The following is a 25,272-nucleotide window of genomic DNA, read 5'->3' as shown; positions in this document are numbered from 1 at the left end:
CGCACTAACTATTAACAAATTGAAACACCATCCAACCAACCCAACGGCGGTGACGCCAATAATAATGGCCACAGCTCCCTGGAGGCCACCACAGAACCAGCCGGAGCACCCCGTCCAACTCCAGGGTGTGTATTGTCTGTATTTTCTTCTTGTTCTATTGCGTACGCACAATATGCCGCGCAATGTTTTCTTCCTCGCCGTTCCGGGATAAAAAGCAACTGTTTCCCGGTTTCGAGTGAAACCGGGTGACGATGATGCCGCGGGAAGCGACGCGACCGGCGGGCGGTGTTGGTGGGTCCTTGTGTTTTGGTGACAAAACTTTGTGCGGCCGGAGGATGATGAAGCCGGGAGACGTTGTCTAATCGAGTGGTTTTGTGCCGTTGTGTCGGTTTGGTATCTGAAATTGTGCACCACACAACACACCGCACGTACACAGTTTCTTCGGCATGGCGTGTATATTAGCAGCAGCAGCGCAATGTACGATCCACCGACTGTGCACGCAAACACTCGCACGCACACGCACCATACGCATGAGCATAAATTAAACATACAAAGTTGAAAATATACAAATCGCTGGGAATAGTCGTTTCCCAAAAGGCGCAAAATGTTTTCCAAGAAGGCCCCACAATGAACCAGCACAAACACACCAGCGGCTGGCTGCTGTGGTGGTGCATTTTTCTATCCAATTTTTGCACTGTCCATCTTCTCCTCCTCCTCCTCCTGCCCGCACGCTAGATCCTGTCCAGAAATAAGATAGGTTTCTACTATTCGCCGTGCCGTGTCGTTGCGAAAATATTCGCGAATCGCAGAAGTCGCGCGCGATCCAAAGTAAGTGTAAGCTGTATTTGTGTGTGTGTTTACTGTGCGTGTTTGTGCGCGGGTACGTGTGAACGCGTGCGCGCGCGCGCGCATTCCCGCTGTTCGCGGATCTTTGGGGTGTGGGGCGAGTGTGTGTGTGTGTATGTATGCGTATGGGGTACTCTCTTTCCGTTTCTTTCTCTTTCTCCGGTGTGATGATTGCAAACACACTCCGGGGTCCGGTTTGCTATCCACTGCTCTCTAGCACTCGGTCCGCTAGAGGAGGTTCTATCAATTTAAATGGATGAAGATGACTGACTAGATGGATGGACGGATGGATGGATGGAGATTGAGGCATAAGAATTACCTCCTCTCCACAACCCCGCACGGTTACGCAGGCGAGCGGGGTAGGTGATGATGGGGGAGCTAATAAATGCTGGCCACCCCGTGCGCGCACCATTCCCCAGTGCGTTCGGTTTGTGTTGTTCCTTCGCTACGCTCTTCGCACTTTCCTAACACGCAGCTCGCTCCGCATACACTTTCCGTTAGCCAGGCGGTTCCTTTCGTACTGTTGGTACTGGTCAGTCTACAACACAACCGCCGCTTGCATCGAGCTGGCCAACCTTCCCTTCACCGTCGTTTCCCAACAGGAAAAAGGGAAAGAAGTGCAAATAACAAAAGTGCGCGGAATGAAAAAGGGAACCTTCAGATCAAAAATCCACCATAGGATGAGATAAGGCGCGGGGGGGGGGGGGGGGGGGGACGATATGTCGACGTACCGGCAGGGATCCCCCGCGGGAGAGAGAAAAAGATAGAGAGCAAGGCCAAAGAAAGAAGAGGAAAGAAAGTATATTATGCGGTCGCCAAAAATTTGCCCCCAAGCTTCCTACTTTTTTTTCCTCTGACTTCAGCTGGAACAGTTTTTATCGAATGCGAATCCCAAACACAAACATCGCGTTGCGATCCGATGGGAAATGTGTGTGAGGAGCTTCTTTTTCGTTGATCGCCGATGGAAAATCGCACAGGAAACGGTTAGCGCTGTGAGTGCGCGTTGGCCGCCGTGTGTTGTTTACTCTTCGTGTACGCATTTTTTTTCTCTCCACCCAACAGTGGCATGTTTCCGCTGGGAAATACCGCACGCCATGTTCACACAACACACAACACACACAGCACGCAGCATTTACGCAGCGGGCCTGCTCGAAACATGGACGGCAAAGTGAAGAGCAACAACAACACATTAAAGAAAGGTAAAAAAAAACATCAAAATATATCCTTGATTCGATCGAACAGCACAAACTGGTGACAAGGAAAGCTGGACGTCGCACAGCGGAATGTCGATATGGTGTGGCGTTCTTAAACTCATACACACCAACAACGAAAAATAACATACACGCACGGTCGGAACCATTCCGGCACCAATTTTCCGCTGCTTCTTTTCGATTGATAGATGATAAACCGATGGGAGCACCCCATCCCGGAGGATGGTTCAGCAAAATTTCATCTTTGCCAAAAGGATGCCGGGTTCAAGAGCTCGGAGAAACACTACAGCACACTAGATTGACGCTTGAAGAGTAGAACAAACCGAGTGCTTTCTGACAGACCACGACCAACAGTTCGGAGGTTTGGCTACCAAGAACGCTATTGATGATTCCCGGTGTAAGGCAATCCAGTGCCCTGCAGTACGCAGCACACATCAACGGTTTGCAAACGGTTGAAGGGTTTAATGATGTATTACCGCACCACGGTTCGCCCTTCTATGCGACGCGGCTGTGCGGAGTTTCGCGTATTCTTTTTCTGTTGACTGTGCAAAAGCGAAAAACCACCTTGCACGCATTATTTTTGTCACACGGTTTGCTCTCCGACCGTCCGCTTGCTTGTTCCACCCCTCATTGCTCGAAATTCTACACAGAAGCAAGGTGTTAGGCCGCGGAAGAGAAAACAAAAACCGTCTATCGAACAAAACGCAGTATCGGGTACTTTCTTCACGGCGTTTTCCGCAGTTCCTCTCGATGGGTGTTTGGGTCAACTGGACAATTCTTTTTCGCATCACGCAGGGCAGGCTGAACGAAAAACGATACACTGGCACTACTACCATCTCAGAAAGCAGCAGCAAAACACGCATCTCCCGTATATATGGCCACAACACAAAACACACGGCTTCCCGGAGGACGATGACAAATTTGCACTCGGTGCGCGAAGAAACCGGCCGGAGGACACGGAAGAGGGGCGGGGGGAAGTAAAGGCTACCAGGCAGCACAGGGCAACGGGAGGAGCGCATGGAAATGAGAACGATACACTGACCTTTGCCGATTGCAAAATTCACTTTGTCTCATTTCTTCCGTAACGTGCGCGTTGCTGCCCTTTCTGCCGAGTCCTCGCGACCGCCGCGGACACACACATTTTACGGTGGCGAGTTTCGATTCATCCTGGCCGGGATGGTTGTTTGCGAAATAAATATTAAACGACGGCCCCGAATCGGTCCCCGGTAGTGGTTTGCTATCCCGCAATTCTTTCAACGCAGCACACCGCATCCGGAGCATCCGATTGTGCGTCGTACAATCGTGGCTTTTCTTTGCACGGCCTCGACTCTGCACTCGGCCGAGGGGTTTGGCAACTGTTTGCCATTTTTCTGCATTTACTCACAGCTGCAATACACGCCATAGACAAATATGAACCGGGTAAATGAACTGCAACCACAAACTAACACTGGAGATGCCACTGAGGCGTCGCGTTGTGCATTATACTGGGAAAAACACTGCGGCAAAAAGTACCGACCGGAATGGTAAGATTTGCTCCCGCGTCCGGCAAACAACACGGACTGAATATGCAATATATCTAATAATCGGGACTCGGAAGATTCGAAGATTCGATCCCTAGACGGATTCTAAAGATTCGAATCCCATTTGACGGATTCTAAAGATTCGAATCCCATCTGACAGAATCTAAAGATTTGATTCAATTAGGATTCGAATCAGATTTGATTGGTTGTTACTCGATTTGATTCGATTCTGACTTGATCGTAAACTGTTTGAATCGACTCACAATGATTTGAGTCGAATTAGTCACATAACGAGTTGATCTAGAGACAATGTAATTGATTTAAGTTTACTCAAATCGAACGCTGGGTAGAATGTTCGTGTTGTTGGAATACAATTAGAAGAATAATATCAAATTACTGATATTCTAATGTAAATCCTTCATTGAATTAAACACATCATATGAAAAATCGGCATTAGATGAGCATGTATGATATGACGGATTGGGATTCGGATTTGAAGATCCGGATCTCAGAATGGATTTGAATCGAAAGATTCGAATCCCTGTAGGGATTCAGTTTCCCCATCACTAGACTGTTATTGCGTTTCAGGGCGATCACGGATCCGCAAAACTCCTGGAACTGGACCACGAAAAGGGCTTACTAGGTTCGGGGAGTGACAATCACTTTAGTTCCATGTCTGAAAATTGCTTTCTTTGCCCAAGGTATACGAACTGTAAGGTTAGTTATGACTAATTTTCGCGTCCGCCATATTTGTGCGAGATTTTTAGCTCAGCTTCAGAAGTCTCGTTGAGCTCAAACACATTTACAATTTTATTTCTGTATTCTTTGTTTAAGACTTTCTAAATGTTTAGATTTATAACGATTTTCTAAATGTTTGAAATGAAGGCAGCGCAACATTATTTCAGTTAGTTAGATTTCGAAAAGGATATTTATTGAAATATTATACAATTGATGTTTTATTTAACCCAGCTACACGCGATTGCGTCCCGTACTATATGAAGCTAGCAGACTCTACTCGGTCAATTATAACTTACGTAAATACCCAGAAGTACACATTTGCAACTAATATACATGCACTTTCTGATACGAATTTTAAAAGCTGAACCAACGGATAGAGCACACCTGGTAAAGTTACCGTATTAAACGAAGCCTTTGGTGGAGTCGTGTTGACGAATCGGACATGAATTCCTGACAGGAACTTCGTCAGACCAAATCTTGATAATCTGTTCAGCGGTCAATTTTGAATCCAAGCAGATAATTTGATGATTACAACATAGTTTCAATACGTGTTTGTGGAGATGTTGTTCTGTATAACAGTCGATAAAAAAAATGGTTGACTACTTTTACAAGACAGCTTGCTTGCAACGGTATCAGTATACGACTGATTGATTTAGGGAATAGTAAAACGGAATCTTTTAAAAATGACGAAAGCACAGTCTAGAATCCTTTGCAAACGGTTACATTACGAGCTGCTGGACGAATTTTTGCGTGCCTTGCGTTTTTTGTCCTTCCGCTTTTTACGACTTTTTTCCCGTTTCGATGACGATGACGACGATGAAGACGAGGAGGTACTCGACGAGCGCCGTTTGGTGCTACTCTTAGATTTTTTCTTGTGACTGCTACCAGCGCCGCTCCCCCCACTCCCCGTTGCAACATTCGTGACCACGGATTCGAAGATTCGCTGAGCAGCCTCTTGCGCATTCAGCTTTTCCAGTGTTTCCTTCTTTAGTTGCTTTAGCTGCGCTAGATCCATAACGGCGTCGAGGGCTTTGTTTTCGTTGCGGTCATCTTTCTTACGCTGTTGTAGTAGCTGCTGCTGCTGTTGCTGTTGTAGCTGCTTCTCGCGTGCCTTTCGCTGCTGCTCTGCGATCTCCTTCTCCATGTGACTCTTGAGCAGCAGAAGCGTTTCGGCGCGTTTCAACATTTTCTCTTTCTGTGCACGGGCTTTATCCTCCTCGGAGACTACCTCCTTCTTGATATTGGTGACTGCTACCAGCGAGGCAGCTTCAACGGCGGCCGTTGCCGCAGCCACAATGGCTGTCGCCACCGAACCCGGACTTTTATCCCTGAATTTGTCTTGAGCGTTGGCATTTTTTCCCTTTTGCACCGGCGGTTGTCTTGCTTCAACCGATTCTCGCGGTCGTGACGTTGACTTGGTCCGATTACGATGCGAACGATCAGGTGTGGCCGAGCTGCCAGAGCGGCTACTGTCCCGGCGATGCCTTCGTCGCCGGTCAGGGGTTTTCGAACGCGATCGACTCATCGTACGATCGCGACGCGAACGTCGGTTCCCTCCATCGTGGCTACGGGAACGGCGTCGATCACGATCGAATCGTTCATTTCCACCGAAGCGACCCCGAGTGCGAGAGTAGTACGACGGTCCCACGTGACCTCCAGGACCATTGTTGCCTCCACCGAATCGACGCTGTGGATTGAACCGATTATGTTGTACCGCAAAGTTACCCGCTCCAAACTGTTGACGAGGGTTTCGATTGCCTCCCCCACCACCACCGCCGCGATAATGCGCCGGTGGGGATCGTCCACGGTTGTAATCGTCTTGTCGACGACGGTCACGAGAGCGGCTTCTGGAGTGCTCCCGCCTACGTCCATCATCACCACCGGATGGCTTTCGCCGATCGTCACCCTTCACCGAATCGGACGAGTTTTTCTTCGGCTCAACACCAAATGCCTTCGCGAATGTATCGCTCTTCTTGTTGACCCCGACCGCCTCTTCTGGCTCAGTGTCCGACGTACCGGCCGGTTGATGTTCATAGTCCAGTGCATTCATATCGATCGAACCGTTGGATTTGGCACGTGACTGCGGCTGTCTTTCATTCGCTTCCTGCTCCGCAGGGCCACTACCGTTCGTCGAGTCCTTCTCAGCATGCGCCGACGCCGGCTGATCCTGATTCAGCTCGAAGAACGATTTTTTCGACGCACCTTTCGCAAGCTCTTCGTGCCGTTTCTTCCGTTCAGCTTCTCGTCGCTTTATTTCCAGCTCACGTTGCCGTTTTTCTTCCTCAATTTTTTCCAGATCTGTCATCTTGATCGTACGCTTTTGTGCGGCTCGCCAGTGAATTGGCGTAACGCTACGTGAACGGCTACGTGAACGTGATGGTGTACGATATCGCTTAAAATCGTAAAGAATGACAAACAAACAATAACTCATTTCTTCATCAATGGAGCAAGTTCATTGTTTCATACTTACAAAGTTGCCTCTCCCTTTGATAATACGTCCACTGCGGGACAACGGTACCCGTTTCTTGGACCAACCGAAACCCTTCTGTTCTTTACCACGGACGTCACGTTTTGGACGTTCTCCATCTTCCCCGGAGCGCTTATTGTCGGCAGCCCGCATCAGATACTTGTTGGATACCTCTGGAATTTCATCCGGATCAATTTTGGTCACCGTTGCCATCGGGTGAAGCTCCTCATCCACTTCACCTTCCTCGGCCGTATCGCCATCGCTATACAGAGAAAAGGTATGATGAGGCATCAGGTTAGCATTGACCATGCTTGCTTTATAGTGCATTTTTCTACAGCATAACAACTTACTGCGATCCTTCCCTGCGCGGTGATGAATCTTTTTGTCGCTTCTTCTTTTTCTCCTTCTTCCGTTTCCTGCTGGATTCGTCCTCAGAATCGTCGCTAGATTCCGATGCCTTTTTCTTCTTCTTTTCTTTCTTTTCTGTATCACAAAATAAAACGGTTGTAAACGGTTATACAGCGTTCCAACCACTTGACGTGATTCTTATGCAACAGTACCCTTAATGTGGCGGATTAGTTGGCCGCAATTGGAAACACTTGCATCCTGTAGTGGACGCGAGTTGCGATCGACCGGCAGCTGTTCGAGTTGTCGTACTAAATCCTGACCGGATACAACATGACCGAATACAACGTGAACACTGTAATGAAAAGAAAAACATTAATGTTGACACTCAAGTTTGTTGAAATAATGGGGAATAATAGGTGCGGATGCTTACTTATCAAGATGAGGGGCAGGTTGCGTTGTACTACAATAGAAAAAGAAAAAACACAGAAAGAACAATTGATTGGCAAATGTATTGCTTTGGATTGTAGCGTAGCCAAAGGCGTTGACCGATCGGGCACCATTCAGGTAACGTCCGGCCCGTTCCTCCGATGGTTGACTAATAGCCATCGCCGCACGGGGATCGAATGTGGAGCGTGCTACGCTCGTACTTCGATGCTCCTAGTGCACGCGTGACAAGTGCTTCACCGTACATGGGCCATGCACCGTTGTCTGTCCAGATACACATGCAAATCACATCGCAATGCAAGCGCATACGCTGAACGATCCTTCCCCGGACGGGGTGCCTGACGGCACGATTCGGCTCACTGCACTGGCTTACGGTGCCGCCTCCTTAATCGCATGGAGAGAAGAAGCAAGGAAACCGGATGGGTGCTTCCAACGCCGAAGACCCGAAACAGCACCAAGCTATGCTTTTTTGGAGTTTTACATTTCCGAATCTTCGTCCCGCAGCTACGCACCTAGGGCGCTAAAAACAGGTAGATCGGCTGTACCGAGGATTTTTAGGGGTGCGACACTACTGTGTCTGCTAAATACAACGAATATAAGGGTACAAAAGCAACAAGATGTAGGTGAGTTTACTATCCGCTATCTGGTTACACACGCGCTGGAAGAAAAGCTCATCAATAGAATGTATTACACCGAAACGGGAATTCTTCTGGTTTCGGTTGAAGTGTATAAAGCAATCTCTGCAACTAACTGTCTCCGATACTTACATGAAGAACTGGGAACCATTCGTGTTTTTTCCACGGTTGGCCATAGAAAGCAAGAATGGTCTATCATGCTTCAAGGTGAAACTTTCGTCTACAAAACATTGGTGGATGAAAAGCGATAAGAATGGAGTAAAAATACATCATGTTTGATTGTCTTACCTTCGAAGGTTCCACCGTAGATCGATTCGCCGCCGGTTCCATTGCCATTCGAGAAATCACCCGATTGAATCATGAAATCTTTCACCACCCGATGGAAAATTATTCCCTGTAAGTACACAGAACATTGTTGAGGGTCTATTTTTACTTCACTGCAGCCGAATGGTCTCGTGTTTACCTTATAGTACAGCGGTTTCCCCGTCTTCTGGCCGATACCCTTTTCACCGGTACACAGTGCCCGGAAGTTTTCGGTCGTCTTCGGTGCGACCGATGGAAACAGCTCGAAAACGATACGGCCTGCCGGCAAACCTCCAAGGCTGATGTCGAAAAAGCATCGAATTTTTTCTTGGCTTCGTTCCCCGGGCGGACCGGCGTCAGAATCGATCGTCATTTTTCCTTCCTATGTCTCCTTTTCCGGCCCTTCTACACGAAATGAAGAAAATAAACATGGCGCTTATCAGATGCGTGTATGCATAGGACAAGGAGTGCTTGGCCTGGTTAAACTAAACTGTCTTCACTTTGACGATGAGCGCTTGATCGATGTCTATGGAGTGAAATTAAACTGTTTGATTTTGAAAAAAAACTTGCAATTTACCTAGAAAATTAAACAATTTTGCAGAGAATCCGATCGCTAATGCTTCTTATACACACGAAAAATATCCCGAACTAACGTAGTAGTGTTGGCAGATCGGGATTCGGAAGATTCGAAGATTCGATCCTAGTCGACGGATTCGAATCAGACTTGATTCGTTTTGGATTGTAAATCAGATTTAATTGTTAAGACTCGATTTGATTCAGACTTGATCCACATGTTTTGATGTGGCGATTTTAATTAAGATTAAGAACCTATTTTTAACAAAAAAAATGTATTTCTTTCGACGGTTTTTCAAACAACCGGAACTGCTGCGGATTTATATCAATAGGATTGTGGAGCTTACATTAGTACTGTAGAATAACAAACTGCAAGAATGTTTTGAAATTTTCAAATGTGTTAACAGATGCTATGATCATAACTCGAGTTACAATTTGATTTGGTTTTTTATTTGATATTACCATCAAATAATTCAAGAAACGTTTTGCGTTTATTTTTAAAATTTAGATTTTGTTTTATTATGGTATGTTCTACAAACAGTTTGCTGAGGCAAATTTGTATGCTTTACCTTTTCTCTTTATAAATCTTTTTCGTATTCCTTAATGACATAACGTATTTTTTTTATGGCCAATTCGACCTCCTCGTCGGTGATGTTGGTGTAAATGACGATCCGCGCAAAGGTCCAGTCACGGGCGCTAACCTTCACGGCTATTCCCTTCCCCGAGGAATCGACTACGCCGGCTTCCACCTCACCGGGACAAACAGTGGCCAGCCGGTGCGACAAATCGCTCGAATGGACGTTCTTGCTGATGATCTGCACCATCAGGATGTTGGTGTGTAGGTTGGCCAAGTCCACCTTGAAGATCGGGCTGGCGAGTTGATCGATGGCTTCGGCGATCCGTCTCGTACGCACGTGGTCATCGTGTAACTTCGGCACTATTTCATCCAGGGCGCACAGTCCGGCCGCGGCAAGAAAGCCAACCTGTCGCATTCCTCCACCCAGTGCCTTCCGCAAACGATGGGCTCTTTAAGGGATGAAGAAGGAAAATGCACTTTATCGTCTAGTAACGAGTTTTGCTCCAACTTTACTTACTCTTTAATAAACTCCTTGGTCCCTAGAAGGATGGAGCCGACGGGACAGGCCAGTCCCTTGCTCAGACAGAAGCATACCGAATCGACGTCCCGTACAACGCGTGACACAGGCACGTTCAGGTACGCGGCTGCATTAAAGACTCGCGCCCCATCCATGTGCACCTTGGCCCCCTTTTCGCGGCAGATCGTGGCCAGCTTTTCGAGCCACTCCAACGGCAACACCTTGCCACCGCACATGTTGTGCGTGTTCTCCACCATCACGAGCACCGTGTCCGGTTCGTGGACGTCGAAGCCTCGGAACTTTCTTGCCAGCTCGTTCAGGCAGAACGTCCCGTCCGGGTTGTTGCGGATCGTGCTGAGCAGCACGCCAGCTATCTGCGCCGCGCCGCCCTGCTCGTACAGGAAGCCATGTGCGTTCTCGCCCACAATAGCTTCGGTACCACGCCGTGAGCAGTGGACCATTACTGGAACGCAAAAAAAAACATAAGTTATCCACGGAAAATATACCATACCGAAAATTATGACAAGCTTGCAATTGAAGCTAAGGTCATTAGCATAGAGATTCCAGTTATGAATATTCATGTCAATTTAATGAAGTATCGATAATTGTTTGCGATTGCAGAGCGACGAGTGCAAACATAACGGATAGTTGATAAGAAAATGTGCGTTGGTGAGATTTATCAGTCTCAAACACCGACGCATATACGCTTTAAATAGCCATCGTATGTTACCGGGTGCTTCTTATCACCAGCTAAGACTCGCTTATCTAACGTATCTGTACAACTATAAAGAAACAATTAAACAATACGAATGATACACATAACTGAACTGAGGAGGAAAAAGTAAGCAATGTCTGAAATAAACCGTAATTGAAGAATTATTGATTGGTTTCAATTATACACAACTTTCCTTTTCGAAGGTAATTTTTAATTTAAAAGTGAAGAACATTTTCCAAGATGCCCTTGATCATTTTCCATAATAAATACTTTTTTCATCTTCGAAAGCAGGTGGCTTTTAGATGCAAGCATACCACAACCTCTTATTTAATCACAGTCAATTGACCCATCATAACCTACTTGCCAGCAGATTGGCCATCGTGCCCGTTGGAACAAACAGTGCCGCCTCCTTGCCGAACATCGCGGCGGTCCTCTCCTCCAGCTTGTGCACGGTCGGATCCTCGCCGTAGACGTCATCACCAACTGCCGCCTCGAAGATAGCGCGCCGCATACTGGGCGTCGGAACGCTGATCGTGTCCGATCGAAAGTCAACCACTCGTACGTTTTCGCCTCCGCTGGCATCACTTGTTTCGACCGAAGCGTACATTTTGTGAACGGCGAAGACTTTCTCTGTTTCAACAGTAAGAACCAAACAACGCGCCCTGTTGGCGTCCACCGGTAGACTGCCGACTTCGAGTGTACCGATCGTCGATGGAAGCGGCCACGGTCTGTTCGCCAAGCCTACGAAATGAATTATACAACACGCTGTCTATCGCGAAATCGAGCCCCAAAGGTGCGTCTGATAAGACCGGTACATGTGGTTGGTCGAGTGTTTTCACGCAGCATGTACGAATATGTGTGTGCGAGCACCGTCCCCCGGTTTTTATGTTGGTTTCAGTGACTTTGTTTGTTGCTATTTATGCCCGAGATGAGCGGATGCTGTGCCGCGGAGTACTCGGCACGCAGTTGAAAACGCAACGGATGCGCGTGATCATATGTTGCGATCGTTTGTCAACGGAAAACCGGTTCAGCAGGTTGTGTTGGGGGTGGAAATGTTTTTATTTTTTATTTTCGATCTTTGTTTTGATGATTCTCTTGACCGTGGTAAAGTTTTGAAAATGAATAAATTTAAAAATTTTAAAATCCAAGATCCAATAACATAATCGTGAAATGGTGAAAGACAGGTAAGGTAAGATTTGTTTCATTTTAAAAATATTTTCATTTAACCTTAATGCCCTCTTCTTATGAAAATGAAACAAATAAGCGTATCGGAGGAATAGCCCCTTTTTGTATTACCACAGGCAATACAAAATATTACCACAGACTTGATGTTCTTGAAAATTTGCGTAAGTTGACGATCGACGCAGCTAACCCTTTTTGGTATTCCCCAGCGGAATACCCGACGCAAGGTGCTGCTCATGGAAATTTAAGAAACTTGTTTTGTGTATTTTTTTCTACCGTAGGACAAACGGTCGGTGTCGGTGAATTTACGAGTATTTTACTCTAAATGTCAACAGCACAACATTGCCGAAAAAGGTTATTTATGGTAGAACATCGTTTTATTTATTTTTTCATTCAGAACACCCAAAAACTCACCGGCCTCGTCATCTTGATAATTGTTTGCATCCGCGCGATGGGATTCACGCGGATCAGAACGAAAAAGATCGAGGTAGGGATGATCGGCGCAGCGCGAGACGTTCTATCGTTGGTAGATCATTAGCAATCCCGCCACAGTCCGTTGGCGGAAGCCGTTGCGAAAACAAGTTTTGTAAGCGCGTGCTCTCGTATTCAATTCGGCCACAATGTACCGATGGAGCTTTTTCGGGGGATTTTTGCTGCTGATTGCTGGCGTTTCTTGCCGTAAGCATTTTCAAAACACAATTTCACCTGAGTGCTGGGATTTTTAAAGATTCGTCACCCTGTCTTTAATTTCAGATGATCAGACGGAATTTGATGGCAGATCGATGTTGCAAGATTTTCGTAACCGATTCATGTCCTACGAGTACATCGAGAACGATGGTAAGTAATTAAGTCCCATTTTACATAAAGGAATAAGAGGTGTAGTTTCATAAACCACACTGTATCGATCGTATCGTAGAGTGCCCGTTCAAGTATCTGCGAAACGTGTACACCGACTACTGTCACGTGGCGTTGGTGAAGAAAAACGACTCCATTTGCCTCGGCGTGCTGGTGTACGACAACTACATCCTGACTACGGCGAGCTGCGTGCCACAAGACTGGAAGTCTGTCCAGGTGCAGCTGCAGTCGGGTTTCGATTTGCCCGTCGTTGATCGATTGGTCTACTCCAAGTATGAGACGCTCAATATAAGTAGTGCCAGTACTCCGATCCTCTTGCGAATTAATGGAACCGTTAGGTAAGAAATAAAAAAAATTATATCGTTTGCTTAACACTAATGACTAAACATTACAGCATCCCCTACGAGCATACCGCCGCCTGTCTGTGGCCAAAAGATAATGTAGTGACGTACTCCAAAGTGCAGGATGTAGCCTACGGTGGGTAGCACAAAGTTGGACGAAAAATTAAAGCAACCAACGATATCAAATATCTTCCTTTTGAAACCTCTAGATAAAACGTTGGATAAATTGATTCAAAATACAACGGTCTGTTCGAGCGCAACACAAGAAGCCTGTCTGAAAAAAACCTTCACTGAGTGGTGTGCGCGGGTATGTGATTTGGGACGTTATCAAAAATATTATTTGTGCACGAAAATACGCTTGAGATTCAGACATTCATGTTGTTCTATATATTTCGTTCCTTCAGCGCCCATCTGGTAGCATTTTACAGATACGCGACCTGGATCATTACTCCATGCACCCGATGGTGGCGGGGCTGTTTTGCGATGACCAAAATCAGTTGGTACCGGTGTCGAGTTACGCCAGCTGGATTCGCGAAGTCATCGCCAGCGACCGTATAGTGTTCGTGATGCCAAACTCGGGCATGGGTGAAAAGTGTATCACCAGGAGTGATAAGGAAGGGGTCTGCCTTACGATCGATTCCTGCCCCCAAGTCTACAAGGCCCTGACGGGCAAGGCGCGCAATACCGACCGGCTCGAGCAGTGCGGTTTCGAAGGGAAAAATATGCTGCACTGTTGCTTGACGGACGAAATGTTGAGGGCGGAAGACAAGAGGGATAAGTTAAAGAGCATCGAGCAGGAAATCGAGCTCTGCCATGAGCTGTACGAGGTGCATCGCCGTACCACGAAGGAACAGCAGACCCATTCGCAGCTGGCGCTGTTGCAGAACGAAGCCGGAGAGAGCGAATGCATTGGGACGCTGATTGCAAAAAGCTTTGTTCTGACGGCTGCACAATGTGTACAGCAGTGAGTATACCCCCACGCCTACCCATTAACGGGGATTACTAGAATTTTTCCCTTTGTGTACGTGAATAGTCAGTCCTCTCGTACAGGGGAGGTTCCGGTCTCTATTGGGATTCGAACCCACGCCGTCAAGGTGGTTATAGCCCCGGCGCTCATAGGCCGATTTTCTAACCGGTGTTACCGCTCGGCTGTCGCGGACCCCCAAAGCCTTGTGGTTAAAACATTGAAACATAGCGCCTCCTTTCTTATCGTTCCAGCATAAAGTCCCAAAACTACACCGTTATGGTTGGCAAAGGAAGTGGTGATAAGAATCTGATGCAAACGAGGCAAATCAAATCAATTCTGATTCATCCGAAATTCGAGCACCAGTCTAACCACTATAATCTAGCCATCATTACCGTGAGTGCCCCGTTCACCATCATGGAGTACAGCGTCCCGGCTTGCCTGTGGTCGGACAAGAACCGTATGCCGGTCAGACTCACTACGACTGGATACCACTCTGCGTCCGATGCCATCACAGTCACCCATGACCATCTGCTCTATTATATGGACTGTCGATTGAAACACTACTCCAATCTGACCCTTACCGAGTCCTGCATCCTGCCGGAGATCGATGAAGGGTACTGCGAGGAAGAGCGCACTGCATGTGCCGAATCGGGTACGGGTTTGTTCAGTACGATCTACATGAGCGCCGACTGGAGACCGGTAAATTTTTTGGTGGGTGTCTACAGTACCGGGGCGCAATGTGCGCAGGGCAAGCCCGCCATATACACCAGAGTTAGTGAATACTACCCGTGGATTAGGAGCCAGCTCTACCTTATGGCACAGGATATCTAATGAGACATATTGAGGACATTTCGTGTACGAAATCGTTTTTTTCTGGAAATAAACCGAAAACTGAATAAAGCATTGAAGCATTTTAAAAGTTGCCCCAGGTGTTGATTTAGGAAAAAATGTTTAATTTATTATATTGATTTTTCAGGACACTTTACACGATCAACATTTCAACGAGTCATTAATGTATAATCATTTTGATCAGTACGTGTGGAAAATGGATGTGTGAGGAGTGCAAAACATAAGACGGATTTTTTTCAGGGGTTGCCAATCTTGTAAGTAGAATGGGGCTAAATCTTACTCCTTAAAAAGCAATAGAGCAGTTGTCGACTAGAATTTAAAAATATAATATTTTAAAATCATTCTTTTGAACTGGTCGCGCTTTGCAGCAACAAAAATAGACCATTTTTATATAGAAAAAATAGAAAAACACTTACTCACTTAGGTCGATTGTTTTACGTTAGAAGGAAAATACTTCGTTCTACGTATTTCATTCTCGAACTTTATCAATCTAGTCGAACATGATTAACGCTACTCCTCTTGAGGGCCAAATGTGCAACAACATCAACCAATATAGGGGCTTCAAAAAGTTCTCTGCCTACCCACTCCTACCTAATCATAAAAACGCGTCAAGCCGGTTTTCTTGTTTGTTTTAATTATAATTCATCTGTATGCTACCGGCTGATGGACGCTGATTGCGTCCACAGACAAGACTTTACGTTAGTGAGCGTTTCATCGACCGAAGATCGGACTGCTATAGTCAGTAATGACATTGATCTCGTCTGCGCTGATCTTGAGGCGTTTGATGGAGTTTGTGCCTTCGCCAGGGCTAAACCCTGATAATAGGAAATTCCCAAGACAGTCATGTTCCTGTGAAACACTGCCCAGTGGTGTATACAATTGATAAAGCCCAACGTTTAGCTTTTAATTCCCACAGTTCGACCCTAGCAGTCAGCTGAACGACTTCCCTCTGGTTTATTGTTGGTTTTTCTACGAGTGATTTTGAGTGTAGGACAAATTCGATTTCGTGCTGCGATTAGTTTCCTCAACAATGGCTAACGTTAGCCTTTTTTTTTTTTTTTTTTTTTTTTTGTTTTCGGGGAGGAAACCTTCAAAAGGCGCCCACCTGGCACGACAGGTGGGGAGTGTCTGATTTCTACGGACTAAAACCTAACCCCGGCCTCTAAACCCTGGCTCCACCCAGATCCCGTCTTAACTGATATGGCATGGGTGGGGGTGATGTTGGTACATCTCGCCTTGGGTGATGCATGGCATCATGGCTCGTTTTAACGTGCATCTCTTTATCGTTGTCGCTGTCGTCTCCTGGCTGGCATGGGGCTTTCGTAGTTCCACATCCGCTGCAGATTCGTCATAATGCTTTTACTGGTGGAGCAGGCTGCCTGCCACACATCCTCACTCGCACACATGTCGTCGCATAATTCTCGTAGTGTTGGATATGATCCATCGGGCCGTTGGAGAGGTCGTCTTTCCGCGTTGAACCGAGGGCAGATGCGAAGCACGTGGTCTGCTGTCTCTTGTTCTGCTGGGCATGCTGGGCATGTTGGTGACTCAGCGTTATCGACCCGGTGTTGGTAGGCGCGGAGAAAACCAAACCCCGTCAGCACCTGCGTTAGGTGTCGGTTGATCTCTCCGTGCTTCCTTGTTGTCCATCTGGAGATATCTGGGATGCATTCGCGGGTATGATGTCCGTGCCCAGCAGCCTCCCATTGTTCCTGCCAGAGTATCATCGTCTCCGCCTTCATTTCTCTCCGAACTTCCTTCGGATCTCTCCCGCTGTTCCGCAGTTCGTAGCAACGGGCATCCTCGCGGATTACCAGATGTATTGGCACCACCCCCGCAATGACGCATGCTGCCTCGTAAGAAACGTTGCTGAAGGCACACGCGACCTTGTTTACCGCAGGCTTGTGCGCTCTCTGCAGTATTGCTCGGTACGAGTCGTATCTTAAGCATTCTTGCCACACCGGGGCGCCGTATCGGATGATACTCTCTACCACGCTGACCAGGATTCTCTTAATGCTGCTGCGTGGGGCTCTTCTGCTGCTGATGATTCTGTTGAGAGACTGGAAGGCCGAGGTTGCTTTCTTTGCTGCGGTTTCTAGATGTTGTTTGAACGTTATCTTGGTGTCCAAGGTAACTCCAAGATACCGAATCGCAGGCTGCTCTAGGACATCAACACCCTCGACGGATATTTTGGCCAGCTCATGCAAGCTCCTGTGCTGGCTGTGGAAGACCAGGAGCTCCGTCTTTTGTAGCGCCAATCGAAGCTTTACACTTGACATCCACTGTTGTATTGCATGGACTGCCACTTCTGCCGTAGTGTTTAGCATCGGGATGTTATCTGCTACGACCGTAAGTACTATGTCGTCCGCAAAACCCACGATGCCGCAACCTTGAGGAAGGTCCAGCCGAAGAACGCCATCATACATTATATTCCACAGTATTGGTCCTAAGACAGAACCCTGTGGAACCCCCGCCGTGATGCCGCGTCTCTCTACTCCCTCGTTGGTCTCATAGAGGAGGAGCCTGTTGGAGAAGTAGTCTCCGATGACTCTGTAGAGGTAGCCGGGGACTTGCAATCTCCTCAACGCCGAGGCTATCGCTTCCCAGCTGGCGCTATTAAAGGCGTTTCGTACGTCCAGAGTTATAAGCCCAAAGAAGCGTCCGCCATACCGGTACCGATTGCGGTGTGGTCTCGCCTGTTCGATGACGTAACGGATGGCGTCGATTGTGGAACGCTTTCGACGAAACCCGTACTGCAGTCCCGATAGTCCGTTCGCCCCTTCCGAATACTCCGTGAGCCTGTTGGTGATAACTCGTTCGTAGAGCTTTCCGAACGCGTCCAGCAAACATATTGGTCTATATGCGCTTGGGTCGTTCGGTGGTTTGCCTGCTTTTGGTATAAGAACCAACCTTTGCTGTTTCCAAATGTCCGGAAACCGACCCTCTTCCAGGTATTTTTGAAGCATAGCTCTCACCGCTGCCGGTTGGGATCGTACTGTCTCAGCTGCAGCAACATTTGGGATGCCGTCGAGTCCCGGCGCCTTGCGCGACACCCATCGGTCTACGATCGACAAGAGCTCCTGTTCCGTGATTGTAGGAATCTCCGCCACCTCAGCGACCGGTTCCAGTCGAGGGAGCGGCCATGTTTGCTGTTGATGATGTGGAAAGAGTGTGTCCACTATCCGGCGGAGTTTTTCGGGACACCTCTCTGGAGCAGTTCGTGGGCATCTCATCCGACGCATTACGACCTGATAGGCAGATCCCCACGGGTTTACATCGGCCTCTGCGCATAGTTCTTCGAAGCATTGTTGTCTGGTCGCCTCGATTGCTATCGCTAGCTCCTTCTTTGCTGTCCGGTATTCCACCAACCTGGGGTCCATCCGATCGAGAGTTCCAGCTCTTTTTAGTACCCTGCGAGCTCTGTTGCAACGGTCCCTTTTGTTGTCTAGGTCCTCGTTCCACCAAAAAGCCTTCCTGGGACCCCTTGCCGTAGAGCGACGTGGCATGGTCGCGTCACAGGCATTAGATACCGCTCTGGTTAATTGCTCTGCCCGCAGGTCCTGGCCGTAGATGTCCTCCGCATGTAGTGCCTCTGCAAAGACTTCCTTTTCGAAGAAGGTGGTTTTCCATGCCCTAGCTGGCAGTAGTGAGCGTTCTCTTGTTAGGTGCTGCGGTCGTCGCTGTCCATTGTTGGGAATCATTCCCACTTCGAAGAACACTGGGAAGTGGTCACTCTGCATGTGGTCGTCTCCAACTTCCCATTTTGCCCCGCGTATCATGGATGGACTGCAAAAGGTTACATCGATTACCGACTCCCCTCCGTTCCTGCTGAAGGTGGGACTAGTTCCGACATTCAGCAACAGCATCCCCGCACTCTCCATTGCCTCTTCTAGCTTTTCTCCTCTTCTATTGGTTGCTCTGCTTCCCCAGCTGGTGGACCATGCGTTGAAGTCACCCGCAACTACTACCCTGCTGCGCCCGACGACCAACGCCTCAACGTGAGCAATCAAGGCCTCATAATCCTCCGGAGAAAAACTGGGTGGTGCGTAGCAACTCACGTAGAGAGTGCCGTTTATCACTGCTGCAGCGCATCCTTGGTGTTGTGTGGATATTACTTCTTGGACTGGGTATCTTCCCAGTACGAGGATTGCAGCTCTGTCACCCACATCAACCACCCAGTTGGCATTTTCGCGCGGGACTTTGTATGGATCCGACACTAATATAACCTCACAGTTTTTCTGCAGAGCCGTCTGATAAATTAGTTGCTGGGCGGCTTGGCAATGGTTGATATTAATCTGCAGGTGTTTCATACTCGTTTTTTGTTGAAACTGGAGCGCTTAGGGCATCGAACGTGGCCGGTAACATGATCCGATCCCGACTCGACCCCGCAATCCAAGCAGCGACGCTCGCTCGAGCACTGGGCTGCTTTGTGACCCTCGTTGCCGCAGATCATGCAAAGACCCGATCGGTCCGGTCCTTCGCAGTGACGTTGGATGTGTCCACTGTGGAAGCATCTAAAGCACTTCTTGGACTCGGTGTCCTCTGCTATCGTGCAGGACGTCCATCCGATACGCAGCCTTTTCTCTAGTAAGGTGGTCGCCTCGGTTGCTGCCACCCGGATAAACGCCTTGCGAAGACCCCGGTGTACCGCTCCCAAACGAACCGCCGACGCGCTGATGTTGACGCGCTGTTGCTCTTCGAGTGCATCGCGGATCTCCTCACGCGTTGCCACCTCGTCTACGTTGCGGATTACGACCGTGACGGTTTGTCTAAGGGTGGTCACAGTCGCCTTTCCCTCAAGCGAAGCTTCCATTCTCTCCGCCAATACCGTGGAGTCCCTCGAGCTCTCCCTGGTCAGTTCCACTAGCATGTGCTCGCCCGTCCGCCGAACTCGCTTGCTGGCCTCACCTACCTGTTTTAGCCTGGGGTCAGTGCGAAGGGCTGTTAGCACCTCCTTGTAGCTTCTTCCTTCGGCGATCTTGACCAGGATGGCATCTGGTCTAGCGTGAACGCGGGGAACCTTTATTTTCTCCCCTTTGTTTTTAGCACTTCCATTTTTTCGGTTTTCAACCAGCTGCCAGGCATGTTGGCCGCGCTTGGGGGCCGTCTGCTGCTCCGGATGCTGCTGCTGCTGGTCCGGATGCTGCTGCTGCTGCTCCGGTTGCTGCTGCTGCTGGTCCGGATGCTGCTGTTGCTGCTGCTGCTTCTGCTGCTGCTGCTGCTGCTGCTGCTGCTGCTGCTGCTGCTGCTGCTGCTGCTGCTGACCTTGCCGCTCAGCCGTGCCTCTCTTATTACCTTTTCGAAGCTGTCTCTCCAGCTCCTGTCGTAGTCTGCGCTCTCGTTCAAGCTCGGAGGCCAGGTGCTCCAGCCTCTCGCTTAGCTTCGTCACTCTCTCAGTGAGAAGCACTATAGAAGGGTCTACGCTACTGGGGGCAGCGGAGAGCTTAGGCTTCGGCAACGGCACTGCCTCTGGGCCCCCCGGAGCCCCTTCGCCTGACGGCGTTGGTGGTGGTGTAGCCAAATCCCCGGCGTCCCTAGCACCTGCGTTGGGCAACGATCCCAAAACCATCGTTTTGTTGGTCGCTCGTGAGGAACGCGTTGGCAGGCGGCTGGGCGGGGGATTACCCTGTCGCTTTTCGGCCAAACGGGTCGAAGCTCGCATCTTCTGGTTCGTGGTACCAAGCTCACCCGCACCGACGCGCTCTGGCCCACGCTGCTACACAGGAGTCAAAAGCCGTTATTTCACCGTTACTTTACCGTTAGGTACCTCCGTATCTCGGCCTCCCGTCGTCTCGTCCCAAATCTCTACTCTCTTGTCCCAATGCACTACTGTCACTTGCCGGTACACGTTGCTCTCGCTCTGCACCTTCTGTAGATCACTCCACCAGTGCTCACACTCACACGCACACACACACGCAAGTTCCCACTTGTTAGCTGCGGAGCATCCAAAAGCACGTCTGCTCTCGTCGACTGGCCGATCGCAACTCGCTAACGTTAGCCTTAAGATGTCCGTTTTGCAAATCGTGGTGCTTTGCTGCAGCATGCACACAGGTAATGTAATGAAACAAGGAAGTGCAAGCACGGCAAAAGTGGAATCATTTTATCCTAAACCATGGAACAACATTGAACGAAACAAAAATTAATTCAACTGTTAATGTGTTAACAGGTTTCGCTGAGCTGTTTCCAGAGACCGTTCCGCAGCTCAAAGCGGACGATCCTCTCATGCCGAATGAAGAGACAAGTGTTAAAGGTATGTATATATATAAATTTAACGTTATATAAATAATAAAGCCAGGGGGTTTACTTGGCATGAGTTCTAAAACCATTCCAAAAGCATTGTGTTGTAAAATGAGAATTATTGTAACATGCTTCATAGTTCGTAGTGGTTTTTGCTGAACTGGTGGCTGACCTAGATCAAGGACTTTCCCACAATAAATTAGAACTGGTTTATATGACAGATCGTCGCATAGATGCTTGATATTATTATTTTACCTGACCGGATTCTTAATTCCCAACCTGATCGCGGTAATTCCCAACGACCAAACAAAACCGTTGGTACTGAAAATGTATTCCCCACATTAAAATTCTCATGAGCAGAGTATATTTACTTTATCAGGTGAAAATGTGAAAGTACAAATAGCTGACTAAAATGTGGTTTCATCATAAAATATGAGTACTTAGTAGTAGAGTAAAAATTAAACATGTCTTTGAATGTGTGTCGAGGGCGTATATTGAAATTGTTATAAAATTGTTTTACACACTGACACACTTTTCATTTAATCAGTGTTATGTTTACTCACAACGATTATCTCTCGCGTTCTAAATATGTTCAACGGTTTCATTCTACCACCCATAGGAGTTTACCACCATAATCAATAATTACCATGCAGTAGCGTTTCGGGAATGGAATCCATTAAGTATTCTCTTGTTGCAGATTGTCCATTTACTGTGTATCCTCTTGGTGGGTTTGCACTGGCCAGCTCAATAGCCGCTGATCGGTACATTGACAAATCCTACAGTCATACAGTAAAGGTAGTCAACGGCGAGAGCACGTGTGTTGGGTTGATTGTCGACGAAAAGCACGTGCTGACCACTTCTGAGTGTGCTCCGGATGACGGTCCCCTGCCCGAAGTGAAGCTCTACAACGAAACCCTTCCGCCATTGGAAACTACGGAAATTTTTCGCAATCCTGACTACAATGTTACCGTTCTTCGTCTTGATTCGTCTATTAAGTAAGCATCTTATGAATTATTTATTTATTACTTATTTCTTAATGTATTTTTTGAACACTCAAGCCATGCACGTTTATCGCTCTGCAAAATAGCATTAATAATTGAATGTTTTTTTAAAGGCTTACAATACTGGCTGTTCCTACTTGTTTCTGGGATACGCCCTACGACGACGGGTTTGAGAAAATCCAAAACATTTTTATTGGTATGCAACCAGCGCGATGCAGCTAAACTTCGACTGATGCTCATTGTAACGAACGATTTTTTACAGCACCGAACGGAACATTAAGCCTGGAAGAGACAAAGTGTTCATTCCAGAACCGAAAAGATTGTCTCGAGGCTCTTAGAAAAACGGATACCATTGTACAGACGAGAGCCATTGGCCAGTATCGGATGCATCCGTTCGTTTTCACCTTTGGATCAGATGATGAAGGACTCGCGTTGCCAGTATCAAAATACATTGAATGGCTGGGAACGGTTACGGAGGAGAAAATAAAGTCTTCGGGTAAAGACTTTTCACCGGTTGGTAGCGTAACCATGAAACAAATATAAATAGATTCTATCTTGTAGATTGCGTCTCCCAGTATATTGAATATCGTGAGTATGAGGATAGTATGGTTCAAAGGAGTGACAACTATCAGAGTGTCCAGTACTCAAAAAGTCGCTTATCGAGCACAAGTGTAAGCCAATACAAGGTGCGTATAGTGCCAAACACGACGGAGACAGGCTCCAAACGGCACTGCTATGGATCGCTGATTGCACCAAAGTTTATCCTCACTGCTGCAAATTGTCTGCATCAATATGACGTGTAAGTTTTAAAGATTTGGTGGATGAAATCCTTTTATTAATATGTTTGATGTTTTTACTCACCGAAACAACAGTGACAGCTATATTGTTGAGATGGGCCAGCAAAGTGTATACTACCCGGTAGAGGATTTCGGTATACGAGTACGCACTTTGGCACGCAAGGTTCACTATCATCCGGAATTCAACGCAGACACGCTGGAGAACGATATCGCATTATTAGAACTAGTGACTCCCATTTCTGAGTAAGTTCATCTCGTTTAAAAAGTTTAAAACGTACGTGTTACTTATCAATCCGTTTAAACAACAGATTTAATAAAACACTGGTCCCTGCCTGTATCTGGTCGCAGGATAAATTCCCTGTGAATCAGTTCCAAACCAATGGCTATGTTCCGTTCGAGGAAACCGACGAGGAGACCGTTCGGACAAAGCAGAGGTATGCCACGGCGGACGTGCTGGAAGAGTGCGTAGAGAAGGTACCGCAGCATAAAATCTGTGCCGGTTTTCCAACGGCTCTGGCGCCGAACTCGTGCCATAACAGTATCGGGTCAGCCATGTCGCGCTCGCTGTTCAGCTACGATCGTTTCTTCGAGTATATCTTTGCAATCAACAGCCGGGGTGAGAACTGCGGTTTTAACATGCCGACCGTCTATACCGTTATAGCACCGTACGTGCAGTGGATCGATAGTGTCATTTTTGCAGACAAAGGTACGAATCATGACGTTCTTAAAGACAAAAGCAACGGTCTAAGTTTCGTTGGCATTTTTGTTTTAGTACATTATAAGGATAGCACGAAATACTATGGCGATCGCTGCAAAAATGGAGCCGGCGTCGAAGGTACATGTGTGGGCCTGACTCAATGTCCGAGACTAGCAGAGGAGGTTAAAAGTGACCAATCATCGGCGGACGTGCAAACTGCTGCAGGATCTTGTTCGTTTGAATTTGCAGATTTGACAGTGTGCTGCACGGAACGAGACTTACTGAGAAACGAGACCTATCGGGAGCAATTAGCTCAAGCGACGGCAGAGATCGATGCTTGCCCACAGCTGTATCACGAGTTCCGTAAGAATAAGTCGCCATACAAAATAGACAACTTCCCTACCTATCCATACCTGGTAAGTTTGGAAAATAAAACCCAATTTTCGGAATTTAATTTAGCAACGAGCTCACCGTGTGTATATTTCAGGTCCGTATCCACGACGAGGGCGAGCATTCGTGTAATGGTACACTGATATCGAAACAGTTTGTCCTAACTACTGCCATGTGCTATCGGAAGCTTGCCGAAGATAAGGTCACTGTTGTAGTAGGCAACAGTACGAAGCACAATTTCTCTCTTCATCGTGCAATAACGCATCCACAGTACAGCGAAAACCCGATGGAGTTCAATTTGGTGCTGCTGATGCTGAAGACACCGGTCACGGTGAATAATGAAACCATTCCGGCATGCCTTTGGTACAACCAAACCCACACACCGTTGCGGTTGCAGGAAGTGTACGCCAATCCGAACTACACTCATCAGTATCGGTACCCGCTGTTCAACAAGGAGTGCCTACGGAGAAACGTGGCCAACGTTACCGACTTGTATTTGTGCGTCGAAAAGGATTCGATGTTCTATCAAGGTTTCGTGCGCAACAACGTTGACGGTGGCAACGCCCTGGTCAGTCACTTTGCTCAAGATGTAGAAGAGTATCAGGTTACTTATCTGGTCGGATTGTTCGGTACCGAGCGGACCATCGAGCATAAGGGCAATGCGGATGACAATGATTTCGGAGAGATTCCACCTGTTCGTTATTATGGGGTCTATCAACGTATTAGCGAGTACTACAGCTGGATCAAACATGTGATTGGTGTGGAAATGCAGCACGATTAAGAGGTCTGTTTTTCTGCAAATCAATAGATGATCAAAATGAATTGTTAAATTAAATTCATCATATTAATTCGTTTACAAAAGTTCAAATATATGTAAGGTTTCGGATGACAATATCAACACCAAACAAAAAAACAATGCTTTTGCTTTTCTTTCTTCGCTTTATTTCGACCACCGACTGTGTCAATTCTAACTGACCGCCAATTCTAACTGCGAATTCTAACTGACTACCCTGACCGAACTGACCGAACTGCGAACTCCTGAATGCGAAACTGCTGAATTGT

At 47.5% G+C, this 25,272-nt stretch overlaps 5 protein-coding genes across 5 annotated transcripts; 2 read left to right on the top strand and 3 right to left on the bottom strand.

Moving 5' to 3' along the window:
• Positions 1 to 4,941: 4,941 nt before the first annotated feature.
• LOC131287940 (peptidyl-prolyl cis-trans isomerase G) lies at positions 4,942 to 8,908 on the bottom strand. The gene is made up of 8 exons (XM_058317035.1): positions 8,673 to 8,908; positions 8,498 to 8,603; positions 8,342 to 8,429; positions 7,561 to 7,590; positions 7,343 to 7,482; positions 7,133 to 7,265; positions 6,786 to 7,044; positions 4,942 to 6,707 (listed from the first exon to the last, which is right to left on the bottom strand). The coding sequence occupies exons 1-8, from the start codon at positions 8,883 to 8,885 to the stop codon at positions 5,040 to 5,042; spliced, it is 2,637 nt and encodes an 878-aa protein (XP_058173018.1). The 5' UTR covers positions 8,886 to 8,908; the 3' UTR covers positions 4,942 to 5,039.
• Positions 8,909 to 9,658: 750 nt separating this feature from the next.
• LOC131287499 (uncharacterized) lies at positions 9,659 to 11,751 on the bottom strand. The gene is made up of 3 exons (XM_058316551.1): positions 11,255 to 11,751; positions 10,180 to 10,642; positions 9,659 to 10,111 (listed from the first exon to the last, which is right to left on the bottom strand). Exons 1-3 carry the CDS (start codon positions 11,499 to 11,501, stop codon positions 9,664 to 9,666), a joined length of 1,158 nt encoding a protein of 385 aa, XP_058172534.1. The 5' UTR covers positions 11,502 to 11,751; the 3' UTR covers positions 9,659 to 9,663.
• A 945-nt stretch (positions 11,752 to 12,696) lies between these two features.
• Positions 12,697 to 15,070, top strand: LOC131284065 (CLIP domain-containing serine protease B4-like). The gene is made up of 7 exons (XM_058312919.1): positions 12,697 to 12,754; positions 12,830 to 12,913; positions 12,993 to 13,268; positions 13,319 to 13,408; positions 13,482 to 13,579; positions 13,677 to 14,236; positions 14,491 to 15,070. The coding sequence occupies exons 1-7, from the start codon at positions 12,697 to 12,699 to the stop codon at positions 15,068 to 15,070; spliced, it is 1,746 nt and encodes a 581-aa protein (XP_058168902.1).
• A 4,324-nt stretch (positions 15,071 to 19,394) lies between these two features.
• On the bottom strand, positions 19,395 to 19,901 carry LOC131284063 (uncharacterized). Its single transcript, XM_058312918.1, has one exon. The coding sequence runs from the start codon at positions 19,899 to 19,901 to the stop codon at positions 19,395 to 19,397; it is 507 nt and encodes a 168-aa protein (XP_058168901.1).
• Positions 19,902 to 21,093: 1,192 nt separating this feature from the next.
• LOC131284062 (uncharacterized) lies at positions 21,094 to 24,991 on the top strand. The gene is made up of 10 exons (XM_058312917.1): positions 21,094 to 21,139; positions 21,255 to 21,338; positions 22,023 to 22,320; positions 22,440 to 22,522; positions 22,589 to 22,822; positions 22,888 to 23,125; positions 23,199 to 23,366; positions 23,432 to 23,829; positions 23,896 to 24,236; positions 24,308 to 24,991. The coding sequence occupies exons 1-10, from the start codon at positions 21,094 to 21,096 to the stop codon at positions 24,989 to 24,991; spliced, it is 2,574 nt and encodes an 857-aa protein (XP_058168900.1).
• Positions 24,992 to 25,272: the final 281 nt, after the last annotated feature.

The sequence above is a fragment of the Anopheles ziemanni genome, chromosome 3, assembly GCF_943734765.1.
Source record: "Anopheles ziemanni chromosome 3, idAnoZiCoDA_A2_x.2, whole genome shotgun sequence".
Lineage (NCBI taxonomy): Eukaryota > Metazoa > Arthropoda > Insecta > Diptera > Culicidae > Anopheles > Anopheles ziemanni.
This window is presented reverse-complemented; position numbering and strand designations above follow the sequence as displayed.

What these genes read in the sequence shown, in the direction of transcription:
- LOC131287940 (XM_058317035.1), bottom strand. Translation starts at nt 8,885, where the DNA reads ATGACGATCGATTCTGACGCCGGTCCGCCCGGGGAACGAAGCCAAGAA. An exon ending in CTACGGTGGAACCTTCGAAG is followed by an intron (nt 8,430 to 8,497) that starts GTAAGACAATCA and finishes AATGTTTTGTAG; the next exon opens with ACGAAAGTTTCACCTTGAAG. An exon ending in ACTAATCCGCCACATTAAGG is followed by an intron (nt 7,266 to 7,342) that starts GTACTGTTGCAT and finishes TTTGTGATACAG; the next exon opens with AAAAGAAAGAAAAGAAGAAG.
- LOC131287499 (XM_058316551.1), bottom strand. Translation starts at nt 11,501, where the DNA reads ATGTACGCTTCGGTCGAAACAAGTGATGCCAGCGGAGGCGAAAACGTA. An exon ending in GATGGCCAATCTGCTGGCAA is followed by an intron (nt 10,643 to 11,254) that starts GTAGGTTATGAT and finishes TTTGCGTTCCAG; the next exon opens with TAATGGTCCACTGCTCACGG. An exon ending in ACCAAGGAGTTTATTAAAGA is followed by an intron (nt 10,112 to 10,179) that starts GTAAGTAAAGTT and finishes CATCCCTTAAAG; the next exon opens with AGCCCATCGTTTGCGGAAGG.
- LOC131284065 (XM_058312919.1), top strand. Translation starts at nt 12,697, where the DNA reads ATGTACCGATGGAGCTTTTTCGGGGGATTTTTGCTGCTGATTGCTGGC. An exon ending in TCACTGAGTGGTGTGCGCGG is followed by an intron (nt 13,580 to 13,676) that starts GTATGTGATTTG and finishes TCGTTCCTTCAG; the next exon opens with CGCCCATCTGGTAGCATTTT. An exon ending in GCTGCACAATGTGTACAGCA is followed by an intron (nt 14,237 to 14,490) that starts GTGAGTATACCC and finishes TTATCGTTCCAG; the next exon opens with CATAAAGTCCCAAAACTACA.
- LOC131284063 (XM_058312918.1), bottom strand. Translation starts at nt 19,901, where the DNA reads ATGGAAGCTTCGCTTGAGGGAAAGGCGACTGTGACCACCCTTAGACAA.
- LOC131284062 (XM_058312917.1), top strand. Translation starts at nt 21,094, where the DNA reads ATGTCCGTTTTGCAAATCGTGGTGCTTTGCTGCAGCATGCACACAG. An exon ending in CGTCTTGATTCGTCTATTAA is followed by an intron (nt 22,321 to 22,439) that starts GTAAGCATCTTA and finishes GTTTTTTTAAAG; the next exon opens with GCTTACAATACTGGCTGTTC. An exon ending in TCCCTACCTATCCATACCTG is followed by an intron (nt 24,237 to 24,307) that starts GTAAGTTTGGAA and finishes TGTATATTTCAG; the next exon opens with GTCCGTATCCACGACGAGGG.